The sequence below is a fragment of the Narcine bancroftii genome, chromosome 3 (assembly GCF_036971445.1).
Source record: "Narcine bancroftii isolate sNarBan1 chromosome 3, sNarBan1.hap1, whole genome shotgun sequence".
NCBI lineage: Eukaryota > Metazoa > Chordata > Chondrichthyes > Torpediniformes > Narcinidae > Narcine > Narcine bancroftii.
This window is the reverse complement of record NC_091471.1, coordinates 4555455-4574630: the sequence shown is the minus strand read 5'-3', so window position 1 is coordinate 4574630 and position 19176 is coordinate 4555455. Positions and strand designations below refer to the sequence as shown.

General features: G+C 46.6%; 1 protein-coding gene across 3 annotated transcripts in view; it reads left to right on the top strand.

Annotated features, from left to right (window-relative positions):
- The first annotated feature begins 1224 nt into the window (after nt 1-1224).
- Nucleotides 1225-19176, top strand: part of LOC138756947 (rab11 family-interacting protein 1-like) — a 111939-nt gene continuing 93987 nt past the window's right edge. For 2 of the 3 annotated variants that reach the window (XM_069923415.1, XM_069923414.1), the window contains exon 1: nt 11037-11140. In XM_069923415.1, the coding sequence (XP_069779516.1) occupies nt 11112-11140 (29 nt within the window). In that variant the 5' untranslated portion in view covers nt 11037-11111. Of the gene's footprint in view, nt 1297-11036; nt 11141-19176 lie in introns of those variants that run through there. The other variant, XM_069923416.1, reaches the window with a different exon arrangement.

Sequence of the window (19176 nt, the reverse complement as noted above, 5' to 3'; positions counted from 1 at the left end):
CTCTGGTAAAAGACGCTGCATTCACCCGATCTATTCCTCTCATGATGTTGTCCACCTCCGTGAGATCACCCCTCATCCTCCTGCACTCTAAAGAATAAAGCCCTGGCCTGCTCAACCTCTCCATGTGGTTCAGCACCAACCACCCCCCCCACCGAGTCCTAAGATAAACTATAAGAAGGTACATTAAAAAGGCAGATAATAAATGTTCACAATAATCCCTAGTGCAAAGAAAAATGACTTTAGCCATAGTACAGACAGTCTTTGTGTGGTTTTGGAACAGTCCCTGATGGGGGTACCAAGGGAGGGGGAGGTTCTAGAGCCTGATGGCTGTCGGAGAGAAACCGTTCCTGAACCTGGAGGTGCTGATCTTCAAACTTCTGTACCTTCTGCCCAAAGGGAGCAGAGAGAAGAGGTTGTGGCCAGGAAGATGGGGGTCCTTCATGATGTTCAAATCAAGTCAAGTTTATGGTCATCTGATTGCTCAAATACGACTTGACAAAACAGCAATGGCCGGTCCACGGTGCAAAGCATGCAGACACACAACTAGACATAACACACACACAAACAATATTTATGCAGGACGTATTCATATAAATAAATATTGTTTCTTGACTATGAGAGTCTCGGGTGGTCAGTGTGAGCAGTTCCTTTGGGCGTTCAGCATTCTCACTGCCCGTGGGAAGAAGCTGTTCCTCCAACTGGTGGCGCTGGCTCTGATCCTCCTGTAGCTCTTCCCCGACGGGAGCAGCTGAAAGATGCTGTGTGCAGGGTGGAAGGGGTCCTCGTTGATTTTGCACGCCATCTTTAAACAATGATCCCAGTAGATCAAGTCGATGGTGGGTAGGGAGACCCCAGTGATTCTCTCTGCTGCTCTTATGGTTCTGTGGACTGACCTCTGATCCATTCCTCTGCAGCAGTCATACTGCACTGTAATGAAGCTGGCCCGGATGCTCCCGATGGAGCTTCTGTAGAAGGTTGACACGATGGCGGCTGGTAGCCCTGCCCAGTTCAGTCTTCTCAGAAAGTGTGGTCATTGTTGCGCCTTCCTGACAAGTGAGGAGATGTGTGTCCACGATAGGTCATGGGTTATGTTGGCTGCATTCTTGAGGCAGGGCCTCACATAGTTGTCTGCTAAGGATGGGAGGTCAGAGCGTGTGATGGATTTGGCTATCTTTACGATCTTGTTCTGTTTGTTTGCCCCCCTCCTCCCCCCCCCAACTGCAGTCTACAGGTTGGAGAAAAATCAAATGGCTGGAATTCTGAATAGAAGTAGAGAATGCTGGGCAAATACAGCAGGTTGGTTTAGTTTAGTTTGTTTGAGTGTGAGATCACATCCCACCTGATTCAAGGACAGTTTCTTTCCTGCTGTTATCAGACTCCTGAATGAGCCACACACCAGTAAAATTATGTTGCCTTTACTGCGTACCAACTGATCTCTCGCCTTTTGTACTATGTACGAGTTGTCGAATTGGTCTGCTCGCACAACTACCCCAATCGCAGCAACTTGGTAAATGTGACGATGAACTTGAGCCTGAAAGCTTAATTTATTGTGCTATCCAGGCATTACAGAAAAAGTCTCCACTGTCTTGTGTGGTGGATTGGAATGTTCACAGAGAACACTGGAAGAGCAAAGTAACAAGGTCATTCGTGACCGGGATTCCAGCACTTTAACGCGACAGGCGAGTCAGATTTATTCCCTCAGTGGGCAGACATCTGGCACAACCGGCTTCTCCGGTACCGGTTGCTTCTGTGGGAAGAGGGGCAGATAATGTTTTGGGTGGAAGCCCCTTCGCTGGAACAGGGAAGGGACAAGTGAGTGGTGGTTCTACAGTCGCAGGGTCCCACTCATTTGAATCGTCACAGTCATTTCCCCAGGATAGTCTAGAACTGGAAAGTGCAAGTTTAAGGCGAGGGGTGGGACAAGCACCTGTATAAAGGGGACCTGAAGGGTGGCACAGTTAGCACAGAGAATAGTGCATCGCGACCCGGGGTCAAATCCAGCGTTATCTGTAAAGAGTTTTTGCTGTTTTTTTACTTAACTTTATTTCCATATGGAGTCATATCATGTGAGAATACAAATCAAACACATTGATCACAGAACAGATGTATACAATCTCTCTTGTTAGAGTTCTGTTCATAGAAGCATCACAGATCTGGGCACCCAATTAACCTCACTCTAACCAATATGCAGTCACCTATAGACTTCACCATCCACTTCTTCGTATGCCCATTTTGACACTTTCGGACTGTGTGGAGGGTCCTGTGTGGAGTTTGTACATTCTCGCCGTGTCTGCGTGGGCTTCCTCCGGGTGCTCCAGTTTCCTCCCACTTTCCAACATACAGAGTTAGTCGGGTAATGGGTCACACAGATGTCTTTGGGTGCTGCGGTCTTGTGGGTCAGTCGGGCCCTGTTACTGTGGTGTATCAATAAATTTGAAAAGTTAAAAACTTATTAAATCAGAAGGAAGTGAACGAGCTGCTGGACGAAGTATAAAATTACAATTTTGAAAAAAAAAAGTCGGCATGGATAAGTTGGGACGAACGGCCCATTCCCCTGCTGCAAAACTCTATCCCCTCACAGATTCTCCCACGTGCCTGCTGCCCTTGTCAGTTTTGATGGGGAGGGTGGTGGGCGTGGGATTTGCTGACAATGCCACATCTCCCAAAGGTTGGAGGAGTTGGTGACAGTGCCAAAGGTTGTCAGTTATGGCGGGATGTAGACAGGATGCAGAGTTGGGCGGAGGAAGTGGCGGATGCAGTTAAATCTGGATCAGTGTGAAGCGATGCACTTGGGAAGGTTGAACGTGAAGGCAGAGTACGTGGTTAATGGCAGGATTCTGAACAGTGTGGAGGAACAGATGAATCTTGGGGGTCCGGAGATCCCTCAAGGTCGACGTGGAGGTCAGTAGGGCGGATGCTGCGGTTAAGAAGGCATATGGTGTGTTGGCCTTCATTAGTTGGGAGATCGAGTTCACAAGGAAATGTTGCTGCTCTGTAAAACTCTGATTAGACCACACTTGCAATATTGTGTCCCATTCAGGTCACCTCATTGCAGGAAGGATGTGGAAGCTGTGGAGAGGGTGCAGGCCAGGATGTTGCCTGGATTGAAGAACAAGTCTATTGGAGGAAGGCTGACAGAGCTAGGGCTTTTCCCTTGGCAGCGATGAAGGATGAGAGGTGACTTAAAAGAGGTGCATAAGATTATGAGGGGCTCAGGTAGGGTACACACCCTGCACCTCCTTCCTAGGGCGACAATGGCAAATACAGAAGGCATCTATTTCGGGTAAGTGGAGATAAAATCTAGGGAGGAAGTTGGTGAGTGCCTGGAATGCATTGCTGGGGGTGGCGGTGGAGGCTGGTGCATATAAAAGACTTGGATAGAAGAAAAGTAAAGGGTACTGAGTGAGAGGTGGGGGAGGGTTAGATTGCTGTGGAGTGGGTTTACGTAGGTCGACACAACATCATGGGCCGAAGGGCTTGTACTGTGCTGTTATATTCGACGATCAATGAATTAAATTTAAAATGTAAATTTAGACACGCAGCACGGTAACAGGCCCTTTCGGCCCTGGAGCCCGTGCTGCTCGATTATACCCAGTTGACCTGCAACCCCCGGTACATTTTGAACGGTGGGAAAAAACTGGAGACTGCCCCCGGGGAAAACCTACGGGGACTCGGGGAGAACGTACGAACTCCTTACAGACAGTACAGGATTTGAACCCCGGACTCCTGCACCGTTGCGCTAACCTTGCTACCCCAAAACATGATTTGAACAAATCCAAGCACAGTCTATCACCCTTTCCTCCCTCCTCACCGGCGGCAGGTCATCTGGATCGCTTTGTCTCCTCTGTTGAAGGTATTGACGTCGGAGCTTCTCAGCTTTGACCCTGTGAGCCTGCTGCTTTGCAAATGTTGCTCATTGGCTCTGCTCTGAATTGTCCTGAGACACGTCTTTGCTTTTCTTGGCAAGCAAGCAGTTTATCTCACAAACTGACCAGCATTTTGTGCTGTTCCCTTGATGGTTATTTTTGGTGATGTTCAATCATAGAACACTAAAGCACAGGACAGGCCCTTCAACCCTTTTTTTTTTAAATTTTTTATTTTTCACACCATAAATCACATTAGCCATGATACACACTTTTTCCTTTTCACACATATACAGTGACATTTTCTCCCCCCCCCCCTCCACCCAACCCACCCCCCCACCCCCCCCTCCCATCCATTTAAGGTATACAATCTAGGATACATTAAACCAGTCAGACAATGTTGTCATTCAACAAAAATACACCAGAAATTCTACTGAGTCCATTCTTTTCTTTCCTTCTCCTTCCATCAACTTAGGTAATGATTGTCCCCGGTAGGTTTTCGCTATTGTATTTAATGTAAGGCTCCCATATTTGTTCGAATATTTCAATATTATTTCTTAAACTATATGTTATTTTTTCTAATGGAATACATTTATTCATTTCTATATACCATTGTTGTATTTTCAAATTATCTTCCGATTTCCAGGTTGACATAATACATTTTTTTGCTACGGCTAGAGCTATCTTAACAAATCTTTTTTGTGCACCCTCCAAATCAATTCCAAATTCTTTGTTTTTTATGTTACTTAGGAGAAAGATCTCTGGATTCTTTGGTATATTGTTTTCTGTTATTTTATTGAATATCTGATTGAGATCTTCCCAAAATTTTTCTACTTTCTCACATGTCCAGATTGCATGAATTGTTGTTCCCGTTTCTTTTTTACATCGAAAACATCTATCAGATACTGTTGGGTCCCATTTATTTAACTTTTGAGGTGACCTTCAAAAAGATATCTTGCATAAACTTTTGATCTTCTTCGTTAGGTGAATATACATTGAGTAGATGGAAAGGGCTTTGGCAAATACTAGAGCGCATCGGATGTCCCCCAAAGTTCCTCAACATGATTATCCAACTGCACGAAAACCAACAAGGTCGGGTCAGATACAGCAATGAGCTCTCTGAACCCTTCTCCATTAACAATGGCGTGAAGCAAGGCTGTGTTCTCGCACCAACCCTCTTTTCAATCTTCTTCAGCATGATGCTGAACCAAGCCATGAAAGACCCCAACAATGAAGACGCTGTTTACATCCGGTACCGCACGGATGGCAGTCTCTTCAATCTGAGGCGCCTGCAAGCTCACACCAAGACACAAGAGAAACTTGTCCGTGAACTACTCTTTGCAGACGATGCCGCTTTAGTTGCCCATTCAGAGCCAGCTCTTCAGCGCTTGACGTCCTGCTTTGCGGAAACTGCCAAAATGTTTGGCCTGGAAGTCAGCCTGAAGAAAACTGAGGTCCTCCATCAGCCAGCTCCCCACCATGACTACCAGCCCCCCCACATCTCCATCGGGCACACAAAACTCAAAACGGTCAACCAGTTTACCTATCTCGGCTGCACCATTTCATCAGATGCAAGGATCGACAATGAGATAGACAACAGACTCGCCAAGGCAAATAGCGCCTTTGGAAGACTACACAAAAGAGTCTGGAAAAACAACCAACTGAAAAACCTCACAAAGATAAGCGTATACAGAGCCGTTGTCATACCCACACTCCTGTTCGGCTCCGAATCATGGGTCCTCTACCGGCACCACCTACGGCTCCTAGAACGCTTCCACCAGCGTTGTCTCCGCTCCATCCTCAACATCCATTGGAGCGCTCACACCCCTAACGTCGAGGTACTCGAGATGGCAGAGGTCGACAGCATCGAGTCCACGCTGCTGAAGATCCAGCTGCGCTGGATGGGTCACGTCTCCAGAATGGAGGACCATCGCCTTCCCAAGATCGTATTATATGGCGAGCTCTCCACTGGCCACCGTGACAGAGGTGCACCAAAGAAAAGGTACAAGGACTGCCTAAAGAAATCTCTTGGTGCCTGCCACATTGACCACCGCCAGTGGGCTGATAACGCCTCAAACCGTGCATCTTGGCGCCTCACAGTTTGGCGGGCAGCAGCCTCCTTTGAAGAAGACCGCAGAGCCTACCTCACTGACAAAAGGCAAAGGAGGAAAAACCCAACACCCAACCCCAACCAACCAATTTTCCCTTGCAACCGCTGCAATCGTGTCTGCCTGTCCCGCATCGGACTGGTCAGCCACAAACGAGCCTGCAGCTGACGTGGACTTTTTACCCCCTCCATAAATCTTCGTCCGCGAAGCCAAGCCAAAGAAGAAAAAGAAGATTCCAAAACTCCGAATATATCTGACATTTTATCATTACATATCTCCCTGCTGGATCTATTATTTCCTCTTCTATTTTAAATGGCACATTTTTACTAATTAATATAGCCACTCCTCTTGCTTTTGAATTATACGATGCTGCTGTTACATGTCCTACCCAATCTCTCTTTAATTTCTTGTGCTCCAATTCAGTTAAGTGTGTTTCTTGCACAAATGCTATATCAATTTTTTCTTTTTTCAGTAAATTTAGCAGTTTCTTCCTTTTAATTTGGTTATGTATTCCATTAATATTTAAAGTCATATAGTTCAACGTAGCCATTTTATACTTTGTTTATCTTCCCTTTCTGTTTTTCCATCATTACCTTTCCTCCTTTTCCATTTCTGTTTTCTTATTTTAAACCCTTTATAAGACAACATTCCTAAAACATCGATCATTTTCCTTGTTCTCCTATTTAAAACTTCTTTAGCCCCAATCTCCCCTTCCCCTCCTGAGTTGTCCTTTATCCCTTGTCGGACAACCACATCTCCCCTCTCCATTTGGGTTTGTGAATTCACTCGCAAGCGTCAGCTGATTTTGCAGTGACTGTAACTCCTCCCCACCCAGCCCCCCCAGAAAAGATTTCACTTTTCATATGTAACAAAGGTCACTCTTTTAATTCCCTCCTTATTCCCTCTATTCCATTTCCTTCCCTTATTAATTCTTGTCTATACTACCTATATTTTCCTCTAAATACAGATACATTCACGTATGCACATTATAATATACACAATATACCTCTTTACCCACATACATATAAATCGTGGTCATTTTTACTCTCATTACACGTCTTCATCCCTCAGTCTATTTTGTAATTGTTCTGCAAATTTTCGTGCTTCTTCTGGATCCGAGAATAGTCTGTTTTGTTGTCCTGGAATAAATATTTTCAATACCGCTGGATGCTTCAGTATAAATTTATACCCTTTCTTCCATAAAATCGCCTTTGCTGTATTGAACTCTTTTCTCTTCTTTAGGAGTTCAAAACTTATATCTGGATAAATGAAGATTTTTTGCCCTTTATACTCCAGTGGTTTGTTGTCCTCTCTTACTTTTTCCATTGTCTTCTCCAGTACCTTTTCTCTTGTAGTATATCTTAGGAATTTTACTACAATAGATCTTGGTTTTTGTTGTGGTTGTGGTTTAGAGGCCAATACTCTATGTGCCCTTTCTATTTCCATTTCTTGCTGTAGTTCTGGACATCCTAGGATCCTAGGGATCCAATCTTTTATAAACTCCCTCATATTCTTGCCTTCTTCATCTTCCTTAAGGCCCACTATCTTTATGTTATTTCTTCTGTTATAATTTTCCATTATATCTATTTTTTGAGCTAGTAGTTCTTGTGTCTCTTTAGTTTTTTTATTAGATTCCTCCAATTTCTTTTTTAAGTCTTCTACCTCCATTTCTGCTGCTACTGCCCGCTCTTCCATCTTGTCCATTTTCTTTCCCATTTCTGTTAAGGTCATCTCTATTTTATTCATTTTCTCTTCTGTGTTGTTTATTCTTCTTAATTCATTAAATTCCTGTGTTTGCCATTCTTTAAATGACTCCATGTATCCTCTAACAAGAGAAAGTATATCCTTTACCTTGCCTTTCCCTTTATCTATTTCACTGTATTCTTCCTCTTCTTCTTCCTCTGGGTTGGCCGTCTGTTGTTTCTTTGCTGCCCTTTCCTCCTCTTCTTTCTTGTTTCCATTGTCTTCTGTGGTCTCTTCTTGCTGCAGGTGTTCTGCAGCTGTCGTTGCCGGCTGTGGAGATCGACTCCCCAGCTGGTCCCCCCTCCCGTCGTTGTGTCTTTTTTCATGCACATCGCGCATGCGCGAGGAGTCGTGCATGCGCGGTTGCGCACTTTTACTCGGCTCAACGAGCCATTTTTGTAGTCCACTTTCTACCGACCTGAGGGAGCGGGTTTCTCTCTCCACCGCGGGCCTCTTCGAACAGGTAAGGCCTTCTCCTTCTTCCTCCGTTGTCTTCTCTTCTTATCTTCTTACCGTTGATTTCGATTTTTCTTTTTTTGTCACCATCTTCTTTCCACCTTTATACTCACTTTTCTTTAACTTTTATTTCTGTGCCTTTGTGTTTTCCTTTGTTTTTTCCGACTTTTCTGGAGAGGGCTGGAGTTCACCGTCCGGCCACTACTCCATCACGTGACTCCCCTCCAGGCCCTTCAACCCTTGATGTTGTGCTGGACTATATATTCCTCCCAAAACAATACTAAACCCTTCATACCCCGTAAGCCTTTTTTTCTTTCAAAAGTCCTAATTCCTTGGAACAAAGAAGAATAAGGAGAGATGTGATAGAGGTTTACAAAATTATGAGGGGTTTCGACAGAGTAAATGCGAGTAGGCGTTTTCCTACTGAGATTAGGAGAGATAAGTACGAGAGGAGATGGCTTTAGGGTTGAAAGGGGAAAGGTTTAGGGAGAACTTCTTCTCTCAGGGAGTGGTGGGTGTGTGGAATGAGCTGCCATCTGATGGGGGGTGCGGACTTGATCTTGAGTTTTCAGAATAAATTGGATAGATACATGGATGGGAGAGGCATGGAGGGTTATGGAATGGTAGCAGGTTATTGGGACTAGCTGGTCGGCACAGGCTAGAAGGGCCAACTGGCCTGTTTTCTGTGCTGTAGCTTTCTATGGTTCTATCCATGTTGCATGTCTCAGAAACTTTTAAATATCTTTATTGTTCCAGCCTCCACCACCATCCCCAGCAATGCATTCCTCCCACAACTCTCTGTATATAAAAAAAAACTTGCCCCTGATGTCTCCCCTAAACTTTCCTCCCCTCACTTTGTGTACGTGACTTCTGGTGTTTACTACTCGCGCACTGGGAAAAGGCGCTGATTGTCGACTTACCTGTGGCTCTCGAATCTTGTTGATGTCTATTAAGTCTCCTCTCATCTTTCTTTGCTCCAAAGAAAAAAAGTCCCATCTCCACCAACCTTGCCTCATAAGGCTTATTTTCCACTCCACTGCCCCCTCTCCACAGCTTCCACATCCTTCCCGTAATGTGCTGACCAGAACTCAACACAATACTCCAAGTGTGGTCCCACCAGAGATTTGTAGAGCTGCAGCATGACCTCTCGACTCAAACTCAATCCCCTGACTAATGAAGCCCATCGTCCCATAGGCCTTCTTAACTGTGGGACTTCATGCAAAATGGCGTCGTGCGGTCTTCTTTTTCGGTAGAAGCTTGGGGCGTGCATGCGTGCAGGTAGCACGTTTGCGTCACGGCGATGTAGTTTCTGGGGTGGGGGGGCGGGAGCTTCAAATTCCTTAAGAAGCGGCAGTGCACTAGTCAAAATAAAGCTCACGAGTCCCAACGAGCCCACCGACTGCTGGCCTCGTTCTTTCGCTCGGTTAGCACTCTTGCTACGCTACCTTATTTTAAGGATAAAGGCACAGAAATGCTGAAGGAAGTAAGCTGATCTCGCAGCATCCGTTGGAGGTAAAGATATATTACTGACATATCAGGCCTGAAACATCGGTTAGATATCTTTACCTCCTTCGGATGTTGTGAGTTCCCCCAGTGTTTCTGTGTTTTTACTACAATCACAGCGTCTGCAGATTTGACTCGCTTATTTTGAAGGTAACTTTGATGTTTTTAAGTGGGAGGAGGGAGTGCGTCAGCTGGTCTGGACTGCATTTGATAATTGAAGAAACTTTATATGTTGTATTTTCATCTGGTAGAGATTAAAAATCAGTTGTCTGCTGGAATTTCAGCGTGGATGGTCATTGGATTATCCCGAGAGACACGTGGACAAGGTCTTTGGAGATGAATGAGGGAACTGTGCAGGAAGGTGACATTGATAAGACTATAAGGCAGAAATAGGCAATTCAGCCCATCGATTCTGCCCCACCATTCAATCGTGAGCTGATCCATTTTCCCTACTCAGCCCCACTTCCCGGCCTTCTCCCTATGACCCCGGCTAATCAATAACCTCTCAATCTCTAATACTTGGCCTCCACAACTGCCTGTGGCAACAAATTCCACAGCTTCACCACCCTCCACTGTGGGTAACAGCCTTTCTACTCTGTCCATGCCTTTCAGCGTTTGAAATGTTTCAGTGAGATTCCCCCCCACCCCCATTCTCCTGAAATCCAAGAGCTGTCCAGCGCACCTCAAATGATAACCCTTTCAGTCCCGGAATCGCCCTTGTGAACTTCCTCTGAACCCTGTCGAATGTCAATGAGTTTATTGTCATACACATTGAGCAATGTGAATAAGCACCAAAATTCTTACTTGGTGCAGTCAAACAGGGTCTTATGAAGAAAAGCTATTCTCGTAAACACAATAGAATTAAAAGAGACAAACCAGAGGCCATGGTTTGAGATTGCAGGGGGAAAATTATAAGGGGAACATGAGGGGAAATTTCTTCACGCAAATCCATAGATCGGACAGTTAAGAAGCCTTGTTGCTTTGTTAATTGGGGGATTGAGTTTGGGAGTCATGAGATGATCTATAAATCTCTGGTGAGGCCACACTTGGAACATTGTGTTTCCCAGGATGTTGCCTTGGTTGGAAAATATGACTTGTGCAGAGCTGGGGCTTTTCTCTTTGGAGCGAAGGATGAGAGGAAATTTACTGAGGTCCACAAGATTATGATAGGCATAGATAAGGCGCGACGGCCAGCGCCTGTTTCCCAGAGGACGTGTACAAAGTGAAGGGAGGAACATTTCGGGGAGACATCAGGGATAAGATTTGGGTGTTTTTTTTACACAGAGTTGTTTTTCCTCCTTTGCCTTTTGTCAGTGAGGTGGGCTCTGCGGTCTTCTTCAAAGGAGGTTGCTGTCCGCCGAACTGTGAGGCGCCAAGATGCACGGTTTGAGGCGAGATCAGCCCACTGGCGGTGGTCAATGTGGCTAAAGCATGTTGAATGAATTTCAAACTAACTGCTAAGATGAGGTAATTTTAAACTTTCTTATTTTTTATCTATTTGCCTGCAATTTTTTTTTGCTGGTTGCTTGAATTCCAGATAATGGGTCCCTGCTATACAAGGAATATAATAAGGCGTATGTGCAGGGCACTGATGTTCAACATTATTGTGCAGGAGGTGGTGTCTTCCCAATTGTTATCAGATTCTTAAATGGACCTCCCATTGGTAAAATAATGATGCTCTTGCACAGTTTTTAACTTTGTTTTCACTAAGTGAACCGGCGTGGACTTGAAGGGCCGACATGGCCTGTTTCCACACCATAAACAGTTATATGGTTATATGGTTGTGGGTGTCTGGAATGCCTTGCTGGGGGGTGGGGGGGAGCGGGGGAATAATAGAGGCATTTAAGAGATTCTTGGACAAATGGAAGAAAAATAGAGGCTTATGAGGTAAGGAAGAGTTTAGTTTCTTTTGGAAATAGAGCAAAGAACAATACAGCACAGTTCAGGGCCTATGGCCCTCGAAGTTGTGCCGACCGATATATTCCCTGCCCAAAAAAAAGTACTAAACCCTCCCTACCCCATAACCCTCTATTTTACTTCCATCCATGTGTCTGTCTAAGAGCCCCTTAAATGCCCCCAATGTTTCAGCCTCCATTACCATCCCTGGCAAGGCATTTCAGGCCCCCACAACTCTCTGGGTAAAAAAACTTCCCTCCTTTCACTTTGTACATATGGACCAGCACAACATCATGGCTGAAGGGCCTGTACTGTGCTGGAATGTTCTCTGAAACTTCTTGAACTTGGAGGTGCTGGTCTTCAGACTTCTGTACCTTCTGCTTAAAGGGAGCAGTGAGAAGAGGTTGTGACCAGGGTGATGGGGGCCTGTGACGATGTCGGCTGCCTTCATGAGACTGACGTCTCCAGTGGGTGGGATGTCGGAACCTGTGTTGGACCTGTATATGTTTGCTGCCTTCTGCAGCCTTCTCGATCCTGGGGACTTAAATTCTCAAACCAGGCTATGATGCCACCGATCAGTATACTTTCCACAGCTCACCTGTAGAAGTTGATCAGAATATCCGATGACATGCCAAATCTCCGCACAAACTGGAGCTGTTGGCTTGTATATCTTTGGTCCTGAATTTGGGTGTTTTAGCTAAGGGTCAACAGGGGTGTTGAGCAGGTTGTGATAAGGAACAAGTTGCCCCGAAGGTTGGCGGCAGGGGGAAATTGGAGGGACCAAGGTGGAGGATGTACGGGTCTGTGGGGAGAGAGGACAGACACGGGACATTACGAAGTGACAGAAATCGAGGTGCAGGAGAACTCTGTGCCAGACAGCGCCGATGGATGGAGGCAGATGGTCAGTGGTTCAAACTGAGAATGTAATGGGGAGATGGCCAGTGAGGGTGAGGGGTAAAACAAGTGATAGGTGGATCAAGGTGTGGAGAGGTTAAAACATTCCAGATTTGATTTATTGTCATGTCATAAAGACAGTGCAGTATTGCAAAGAATTTGTTTTCATCTGTCGTAAAGCAGACCAATTCGCCACTGGCAGAATTTGCCTGAAACACCTCCTACAGTCAGAGAAAGACACAGACTCCAGCCCAAACTCCAGTTCGGAACCTGCAATCTTCAGCTCCAGCACCACCCTCTCGCGTCACAGTTCCGATACCTGGCACCCTTTCAGCCAGTGTCCAGCCGTCCGCAGGCCGGTGTGAATCCCTCGACCGCTATCGCCAGCGGCCCGCAGCCAGAGTGGGTTCCTCGCCTCGAGCCTCCAACAGCCCGCTGTGCCTTGCGTGTTCTTCAACTGCAGAACCCCACACTAGTCTGGTGCGACGCTGTGGCCACCATCCATTCACCGTCTCAAACAGCGGTTGTTCTCCCCGTCTTCTGGTGCCCTGCTCCAGTCCACTACTTCCCTGGAGTCTGCAAACCCTTGTGGCGGCTGCCGATCATAGGCGTTGCCATCTTGTGCCCGTGGTTGCAGAATTTTAAATAAAACCACCGTCAGCTCCGTTTACAGGCCGCTTAAAGCCTGCAAGGAGCTGACAGCAGTCGGTCTGAGCGGATGGACCCCACGGGATCACTGAGCCTCTGCTCCCTGCACTCTGTGGGTTAGCACCAATGGCAGCACTGCCGTTAAGAAAGCTCTGGCAGCACCGCTATCTTCCCATCTCCAGCACAGTACAGGCCCTTCGCCCACTTTGTGCTGACCTATATAACCCTACCCAACAATCTAAACCTTCCCTACTGCACACCACATTTATCTTTCATCCACGTGCCTATCCAAGAGCCTATTGTACCAGCCTCCACCACCACTCTCGACGATGCTTTCCAAGCAGCCACCACTCTTGTGTGTGGAAAAAAAATGGTACTCCTGACACCTCCCCTTAACTCCTGCACTCACCTCAAATAGATGATCCCTGGTATTTGCTATTGTTGCACTGGGTAAAAGGCGCTGGCTGTCCACCCTATCCAAGCCCCTCAGAATCTTGTACATTTCCAATAAGTCATCTCATCGTTCATCGCTCCAAAGAGAAAAGCCCCAGCTCGGTCAACTTCATAGGTCACTGCAAGTCTGGCTGTAAGAGGCGCTACGGCAATTCCTGCCAGTGGAGAATCTGTCTGCCTTGCAGCAGGCAAAGAGAAATTTCATGTAATACGACACAGTTTTATTACCATGACAAGAAATGGAATCTTGAAAGTTCTCCAATTCAAGGAGGCATCCTGGTAAAGCGTCTGCACCCTCCCTGGAATGAGGCCACCAGAACTGAGTGCAATATTCCATGTGTAAGAGTACCTAACACCTCCAGGAAGGGCTCAGGCCCGAAACGTTAGTGACACATCTTGATTTCTGCTGGACACACTCTGCATCCTGCTGAGTTCCTCCAGTGTTTCTGTGTTTTTACCACAACAGGAGCACTCCCACCCCCCCCCCCCCCCCCCCACAACTAGAATTGTTCTACAATGTAAAACTGAGTAGCAATACCCCAGGGCTGTTAGTTTGAAAGATAACATCAGCCAAAAGTTGTCTGTGGCCATCTTAACTCTTAGTTGTATTTTCCACCACTTCTGCATTTTGACAAATAGGTAGTATATTTTAAAAATTTTGTTTGTGGATCGAGTTGGGCTTCACTCGTGAGGTGTAGTGTCAGCCAGGCACTGGGGCCAAGTGCTGTGAAAGTGTGATTTTGATTCCCACTCGGACAGCTGGGAAAAGTTAAATTCAGTGTAGCTGGCGTTGGATAGTTATGATGTTCATTTCAAGAGGAACAGAATATAAGATCAGGGTTGTGATGTTGAGGCTTTAGAAGGCCCTGGTGAGACCTCATGGAGGATTGTGAGCAGTTTTGGACTCCTCATTTAAGAAAGGATGGGCTGACATTGGAGAGGGTTCAGAGGAGGTTCACAAGGATGATTCTGGGAATGAAGGGGTTATCGTATGAGGAGCATTTGACAGGTCTTGGCCTGTACTCATTGGGATTTAGGAGAATGAGGGGGGGATCTCATTGAAACATTTTGAATGTTGAAAGACGTGGACAGAGTAGATGAAAGGTTGTTTCCCCCGGTGGGAGAACGTAGGACATGAGGGTACAACTTCAGGATTCACTGAGAACAAAGTTGCGGAGGGATTTCTTCAGCCAGAGGGTGGTGAATCTGTGGAATTTGTTGCTACAGGCGATTGTGGAGGCCGGGCCATTGGGTGTATTTAAGGCAGAGATTGACAGGTTCTTGATTAGCCAGGACATCAGAGTTTATGGGGCGAAGGCCGGGCAGTGAGGCTGAGTGGGGAAATGGATCAGCTCATGATTGAATGGCAGGGCAGACACGATGGGCTGAATGGCCTATTTCTGTTCCTTTGTTATTACCATCAGAATGTCGTCATAAACATAAAGGCTCGAATGAGGAATTTTGTTTTTAGAACGTTGGGTAAACTTCACCTCAATCTGGTTGTCCTGTTTCCATTTGTCCTTTACCTACTCTTGTACTTTCCTGTTTCTAACACTTTCCGCCTCCCATTCATCTGTCCCTCTACCTGTCTCTCCATTTCTCCAACTTGTGTCCAATTCTCTGTCTCTGGGTTCTCTGGACGAGGACCCCAAGGTCCACCTGTTCCTCCCTGCTGTTTTGCCCCTGTTAACTGGTGTGATACAGACAGGGGAGGTTGAGGTCCATGTGTTGGGGTGGCACAGTAGGTGTAGCGGTTAGCGACGCGCCACCGACCTGGGTTCAAATCCTGCGCTGCCTGGAAGGAGTTTGTACATTTTCCCCGTGTCTGCGTGGGTTTTCCCTACTGGGGGCTCCGGTTTCCTCTCTCCGTTCAAAACGTACTGACTGGGGTTGGGGGGGCTGGTTTATTGGGCGTCATGGGCTCGTGGGCCAGAAGGGCCTGTTACTGTGCTGCATGTCTAAATTTAAATTTGTTTTGCTGTCAAACTCTGACTCTAAACAGGCACAGCATGCACGTAAGACATTCTGAAATGATCCAGCAAGATATTCGGTACTAGGTTGGAGATGGACGTGGAAAACAAGTCCACCCTGTCTTCACTCTACGAGAAACCTCCCAGTTCTTTCCTTATCTTAAAACAAATTGCCGTTATTCATGTGGTGAGGGAGTGGCCTGTGTCTACAGAGTAACCACCACTTCTCCAAAGATAAGAATTCCTTGCTGCATTGTTTTAATTTTGTGCAATTGCATTTCAGGAAGGATGTGGAGGCTTTGACAAGGGTACAGGAGAGGTTTACCAGGATGTTGTGTGGCTTAGTTGGTTGTTTTTCCAGACTCTTTTGTGTAGTCTTCCAAAGGCGCTATTTGCCTTGGCGAGTCTGTTGTCTATCTCATTGTCGATCCTTGCATCTGATGAAATAGTGCAGCCGAGATAGGTAAACTGGTTGACCGTTTTGAGTCTGGAAAAACAACCAACTGAAAAACCTCACAAAGATTAGCGTATACAGAGCCGTTGTCATACCCACACTCCTGTTCGGCTCCGAATCATGGGTCCTCTACCGTTATCGCCTACGGCTCCTAGAACGCTTCCACCAGCGTTGTCTCCGCTCCATCCTCAACATTCATTGGAGCGACTTCATCCCTAACATCGAAGTACTCGAGATGGCAAAGGCCGACGGCATCGCATCCACGCTGCTGAAGATCCAACTGTGCTGGGTAGGTCACGTCTCTAGAATGGAGGACCACCGCCTTCCCAAGATCGTGTTATATGGCGAGCTCTCCACTGGCCACCGTGACAGAGGTGCACCAAAGAAGAGGTACAAGGACTGCCTAAAGAAATCTCTTGGTGCCTGCCAGATTGACCACCGCTAGTGGGCTGATATCGCCTCAAACCGTGCATCTTGGCGCCTCACAGTTCGGCGGGCAGCAACCTCCTTTGAAGAAGACCGCAGAGCCCACCTCACTGACAAAAGGCAAAGGAGGAAAAACCCAACACCCAACCCCAACCAACCAATTTTCCCTTGCAACCACTGCAACCGTGTCTGCCTGTCCTGCATCAGACTTGTCAGCCACAAACGAGCCTGCAGCTGACGTGGACGTTACCCCTCCATAAATCTTTGTCCGCGAAGCCAAGCCAAAGAAGAAGTGTGGCTTAGACATGACATGCATACAGCACAGGTCCAGGCTACTCAACTACATCCAATTAACCTACAACCCCCCGGTATGTTTCGAACGATGGAAGGAAACCAGAGCACCCCTCCCGGGGAAAACCCACACAGACACGGAGAGAGCGTACCAACTCCCTACAGACAGCGCGGGATTCGAGCCCTGATCACTGGCTTTGTAACAGCGTTGGGCTAACTGTGCCATCGCCTAGTGGGAATGAGTCCTCGGGAGAGGTTGGACAAACTTGGGTTGCTCTCACTGGACTGGTGGAGACAGAGGGGGAGACCTGATGAAAGTTTATAAAGTTATGAGGATCATTGATGGGGTGAACAGACAGAATCTTTTATCCCAGGGTAATAAATGCTGCACACTAGAGGGCATGCATTTAAGGGAAGTAAGTTTAAAGGAAAAAAAGTTAAAAAAACATTTTGCTGGAGAAACTCAGCAGGTCAAACAGTGTCCTTTATGGAGCAAAGTTAACGATGCATTGCCGATGTTTCGGGCTTGGGCCCTTTAAAGGAGATGTGCTGGGCATATATTTTACACTTTCCCTTTCCTGGGATAAAAATAACATACTAGAAGTCGTGCTTAATTGGGAGGGGAAGGATGTTTTGGGGAGATGGGAGGGGCAAGGTTTTACACAGAGGGTGGTGGGTACCTGGAACGGGCATCAGTCTTCATCACTCCATCGAGGGCATCTGCAAGAGGCGGTGTCTGAAGAAAGCAGCCTCTATCCTCGAGGATCCCCACCACCCAGGCCAGGCCCTCTTCATCAGGAAGGAGATGCAGGAGCCTGAAGACAAACAACCCAATGGTACAAAAACAGCTTCTTCCCCTCCGCCATCAGATTCCTGAATGGACCATGATCCGCCCGCACGACCTCACTTTCTCTTCTTTTTGCATTGATTTATATATTTTTAAAATCAAACTTATAACAATATTTGCCATGTAATGCTGTCGCAAATAATGAATTTCGTGACACGTTCAGCAGGTTCGTGTGTTAACAGCAGGACATGTTTTGAATGAGAGAGCAAGATGAATAATGGACCCCAGCCCAGGTGTGGCATCTGATGTTACCTTTTTGTTAGCCGTCAGCACAGTAACAGGCCCTTCTGACCCACGAACATTTGCTGGTCAAGTACACCAATTAACCTACAACTCCCGTACCAGACAGCGCCGGATTCAAACCCAGGCTGTAACAGTGTTGCGCTAACTGTACTGCCCTGGTTTTCACCTGAAACGTTCTATTGCATAAGTCTTTTTGCTCATAGGTTGATGAATGGCTCAGGCCTCGAACTTTGGTGTGTATCTTTACATCCTATTCACGCAGCGTGACCTGCCGAGTTCCGCCAGCGCATTTATATACAGCGGCATGGTTGGCGTAGCGGTTAATGCAACGCTGTTACAGCGCCCGCAATCGGGACCGGAGTTCGAATCCTGTGCTGTCTGCAAGGAGTTTATACATTCTCCCCGTGTCTGCTTGGGTTTTTCCCGGGGGGGGGGTCCCACCGTTCGAAACATACCAAGGGTTGTAGGCTAATTGGGCAGCACGGACTCATGGGTCACATCACAACATCTGAAGACTTTCTTGTTCTCTCAGTCCAGTGTTTTGAAGGGGATACATTTTTGTTGTGAAAATTTTCACCGACATTTGCTTATGGTCTTGAGTTTTTCGATGAAGGGCTCAAGCCCGAAACGTTGGTTTTGTACAGTTGCTACGTAGCTATGCTTCTCCAGTATTTTGTGTTTTTACTTCAGTCTTGGCATCTACAGAATTTTGGGATTGACTTTTGTGGCACACAGTTCACACAGTGCAAAATTTTACTGCAGCGGCCGAGCTGGTACTTGTAAAGAGAAATTTAATAGTAAACTAATTGGATTAAATTAAAAGATAATACAAAAGGCAGATAATAAATGTTCATAGTAATCTTGGTGCAAGGAAAATGACTAGCAATAGTGCAGGCTTTCCTTTTGTGCTGTCACAGCCGTCCCTGATCAGTGTAACAAGGGGAGGTTCCTAATGGCTGTCGGAGAGAAACTTCCTGAACCCGGAGGGGCTGGACTTCAGGCTCCTGTACCTCCTGCCCGAAGGGAGCAGTGAGAAGAGGTTGAGGCCAGGGTGATGGGGGTCCTTGATGAGGTCCTCCAATGCTCCAGAGAAAGCATCTCAAGTTTATCCAACGTCTCCCCGCGACTCATCCCTTCTTATCTGGGCAACCTCCTGCTAAACTTTTTCTGTTCCCTTTCCAAAGCCTCTACGTGCCTCCTGGAATTCGGCTACCAGAGTTCTCTAAATATCATTAGTTGCTGCATTTCCTGCATTGTCTCAAGATACAAGAGCAGAAGTTGGCCATTCGGCCTGTCAGGTCTGCTCTGCCATTTAATCATGAACTGAGCCTTATCGCTCAGCCTCACTCCCCATAACCCTTGATACCCTGACTAATCAAAT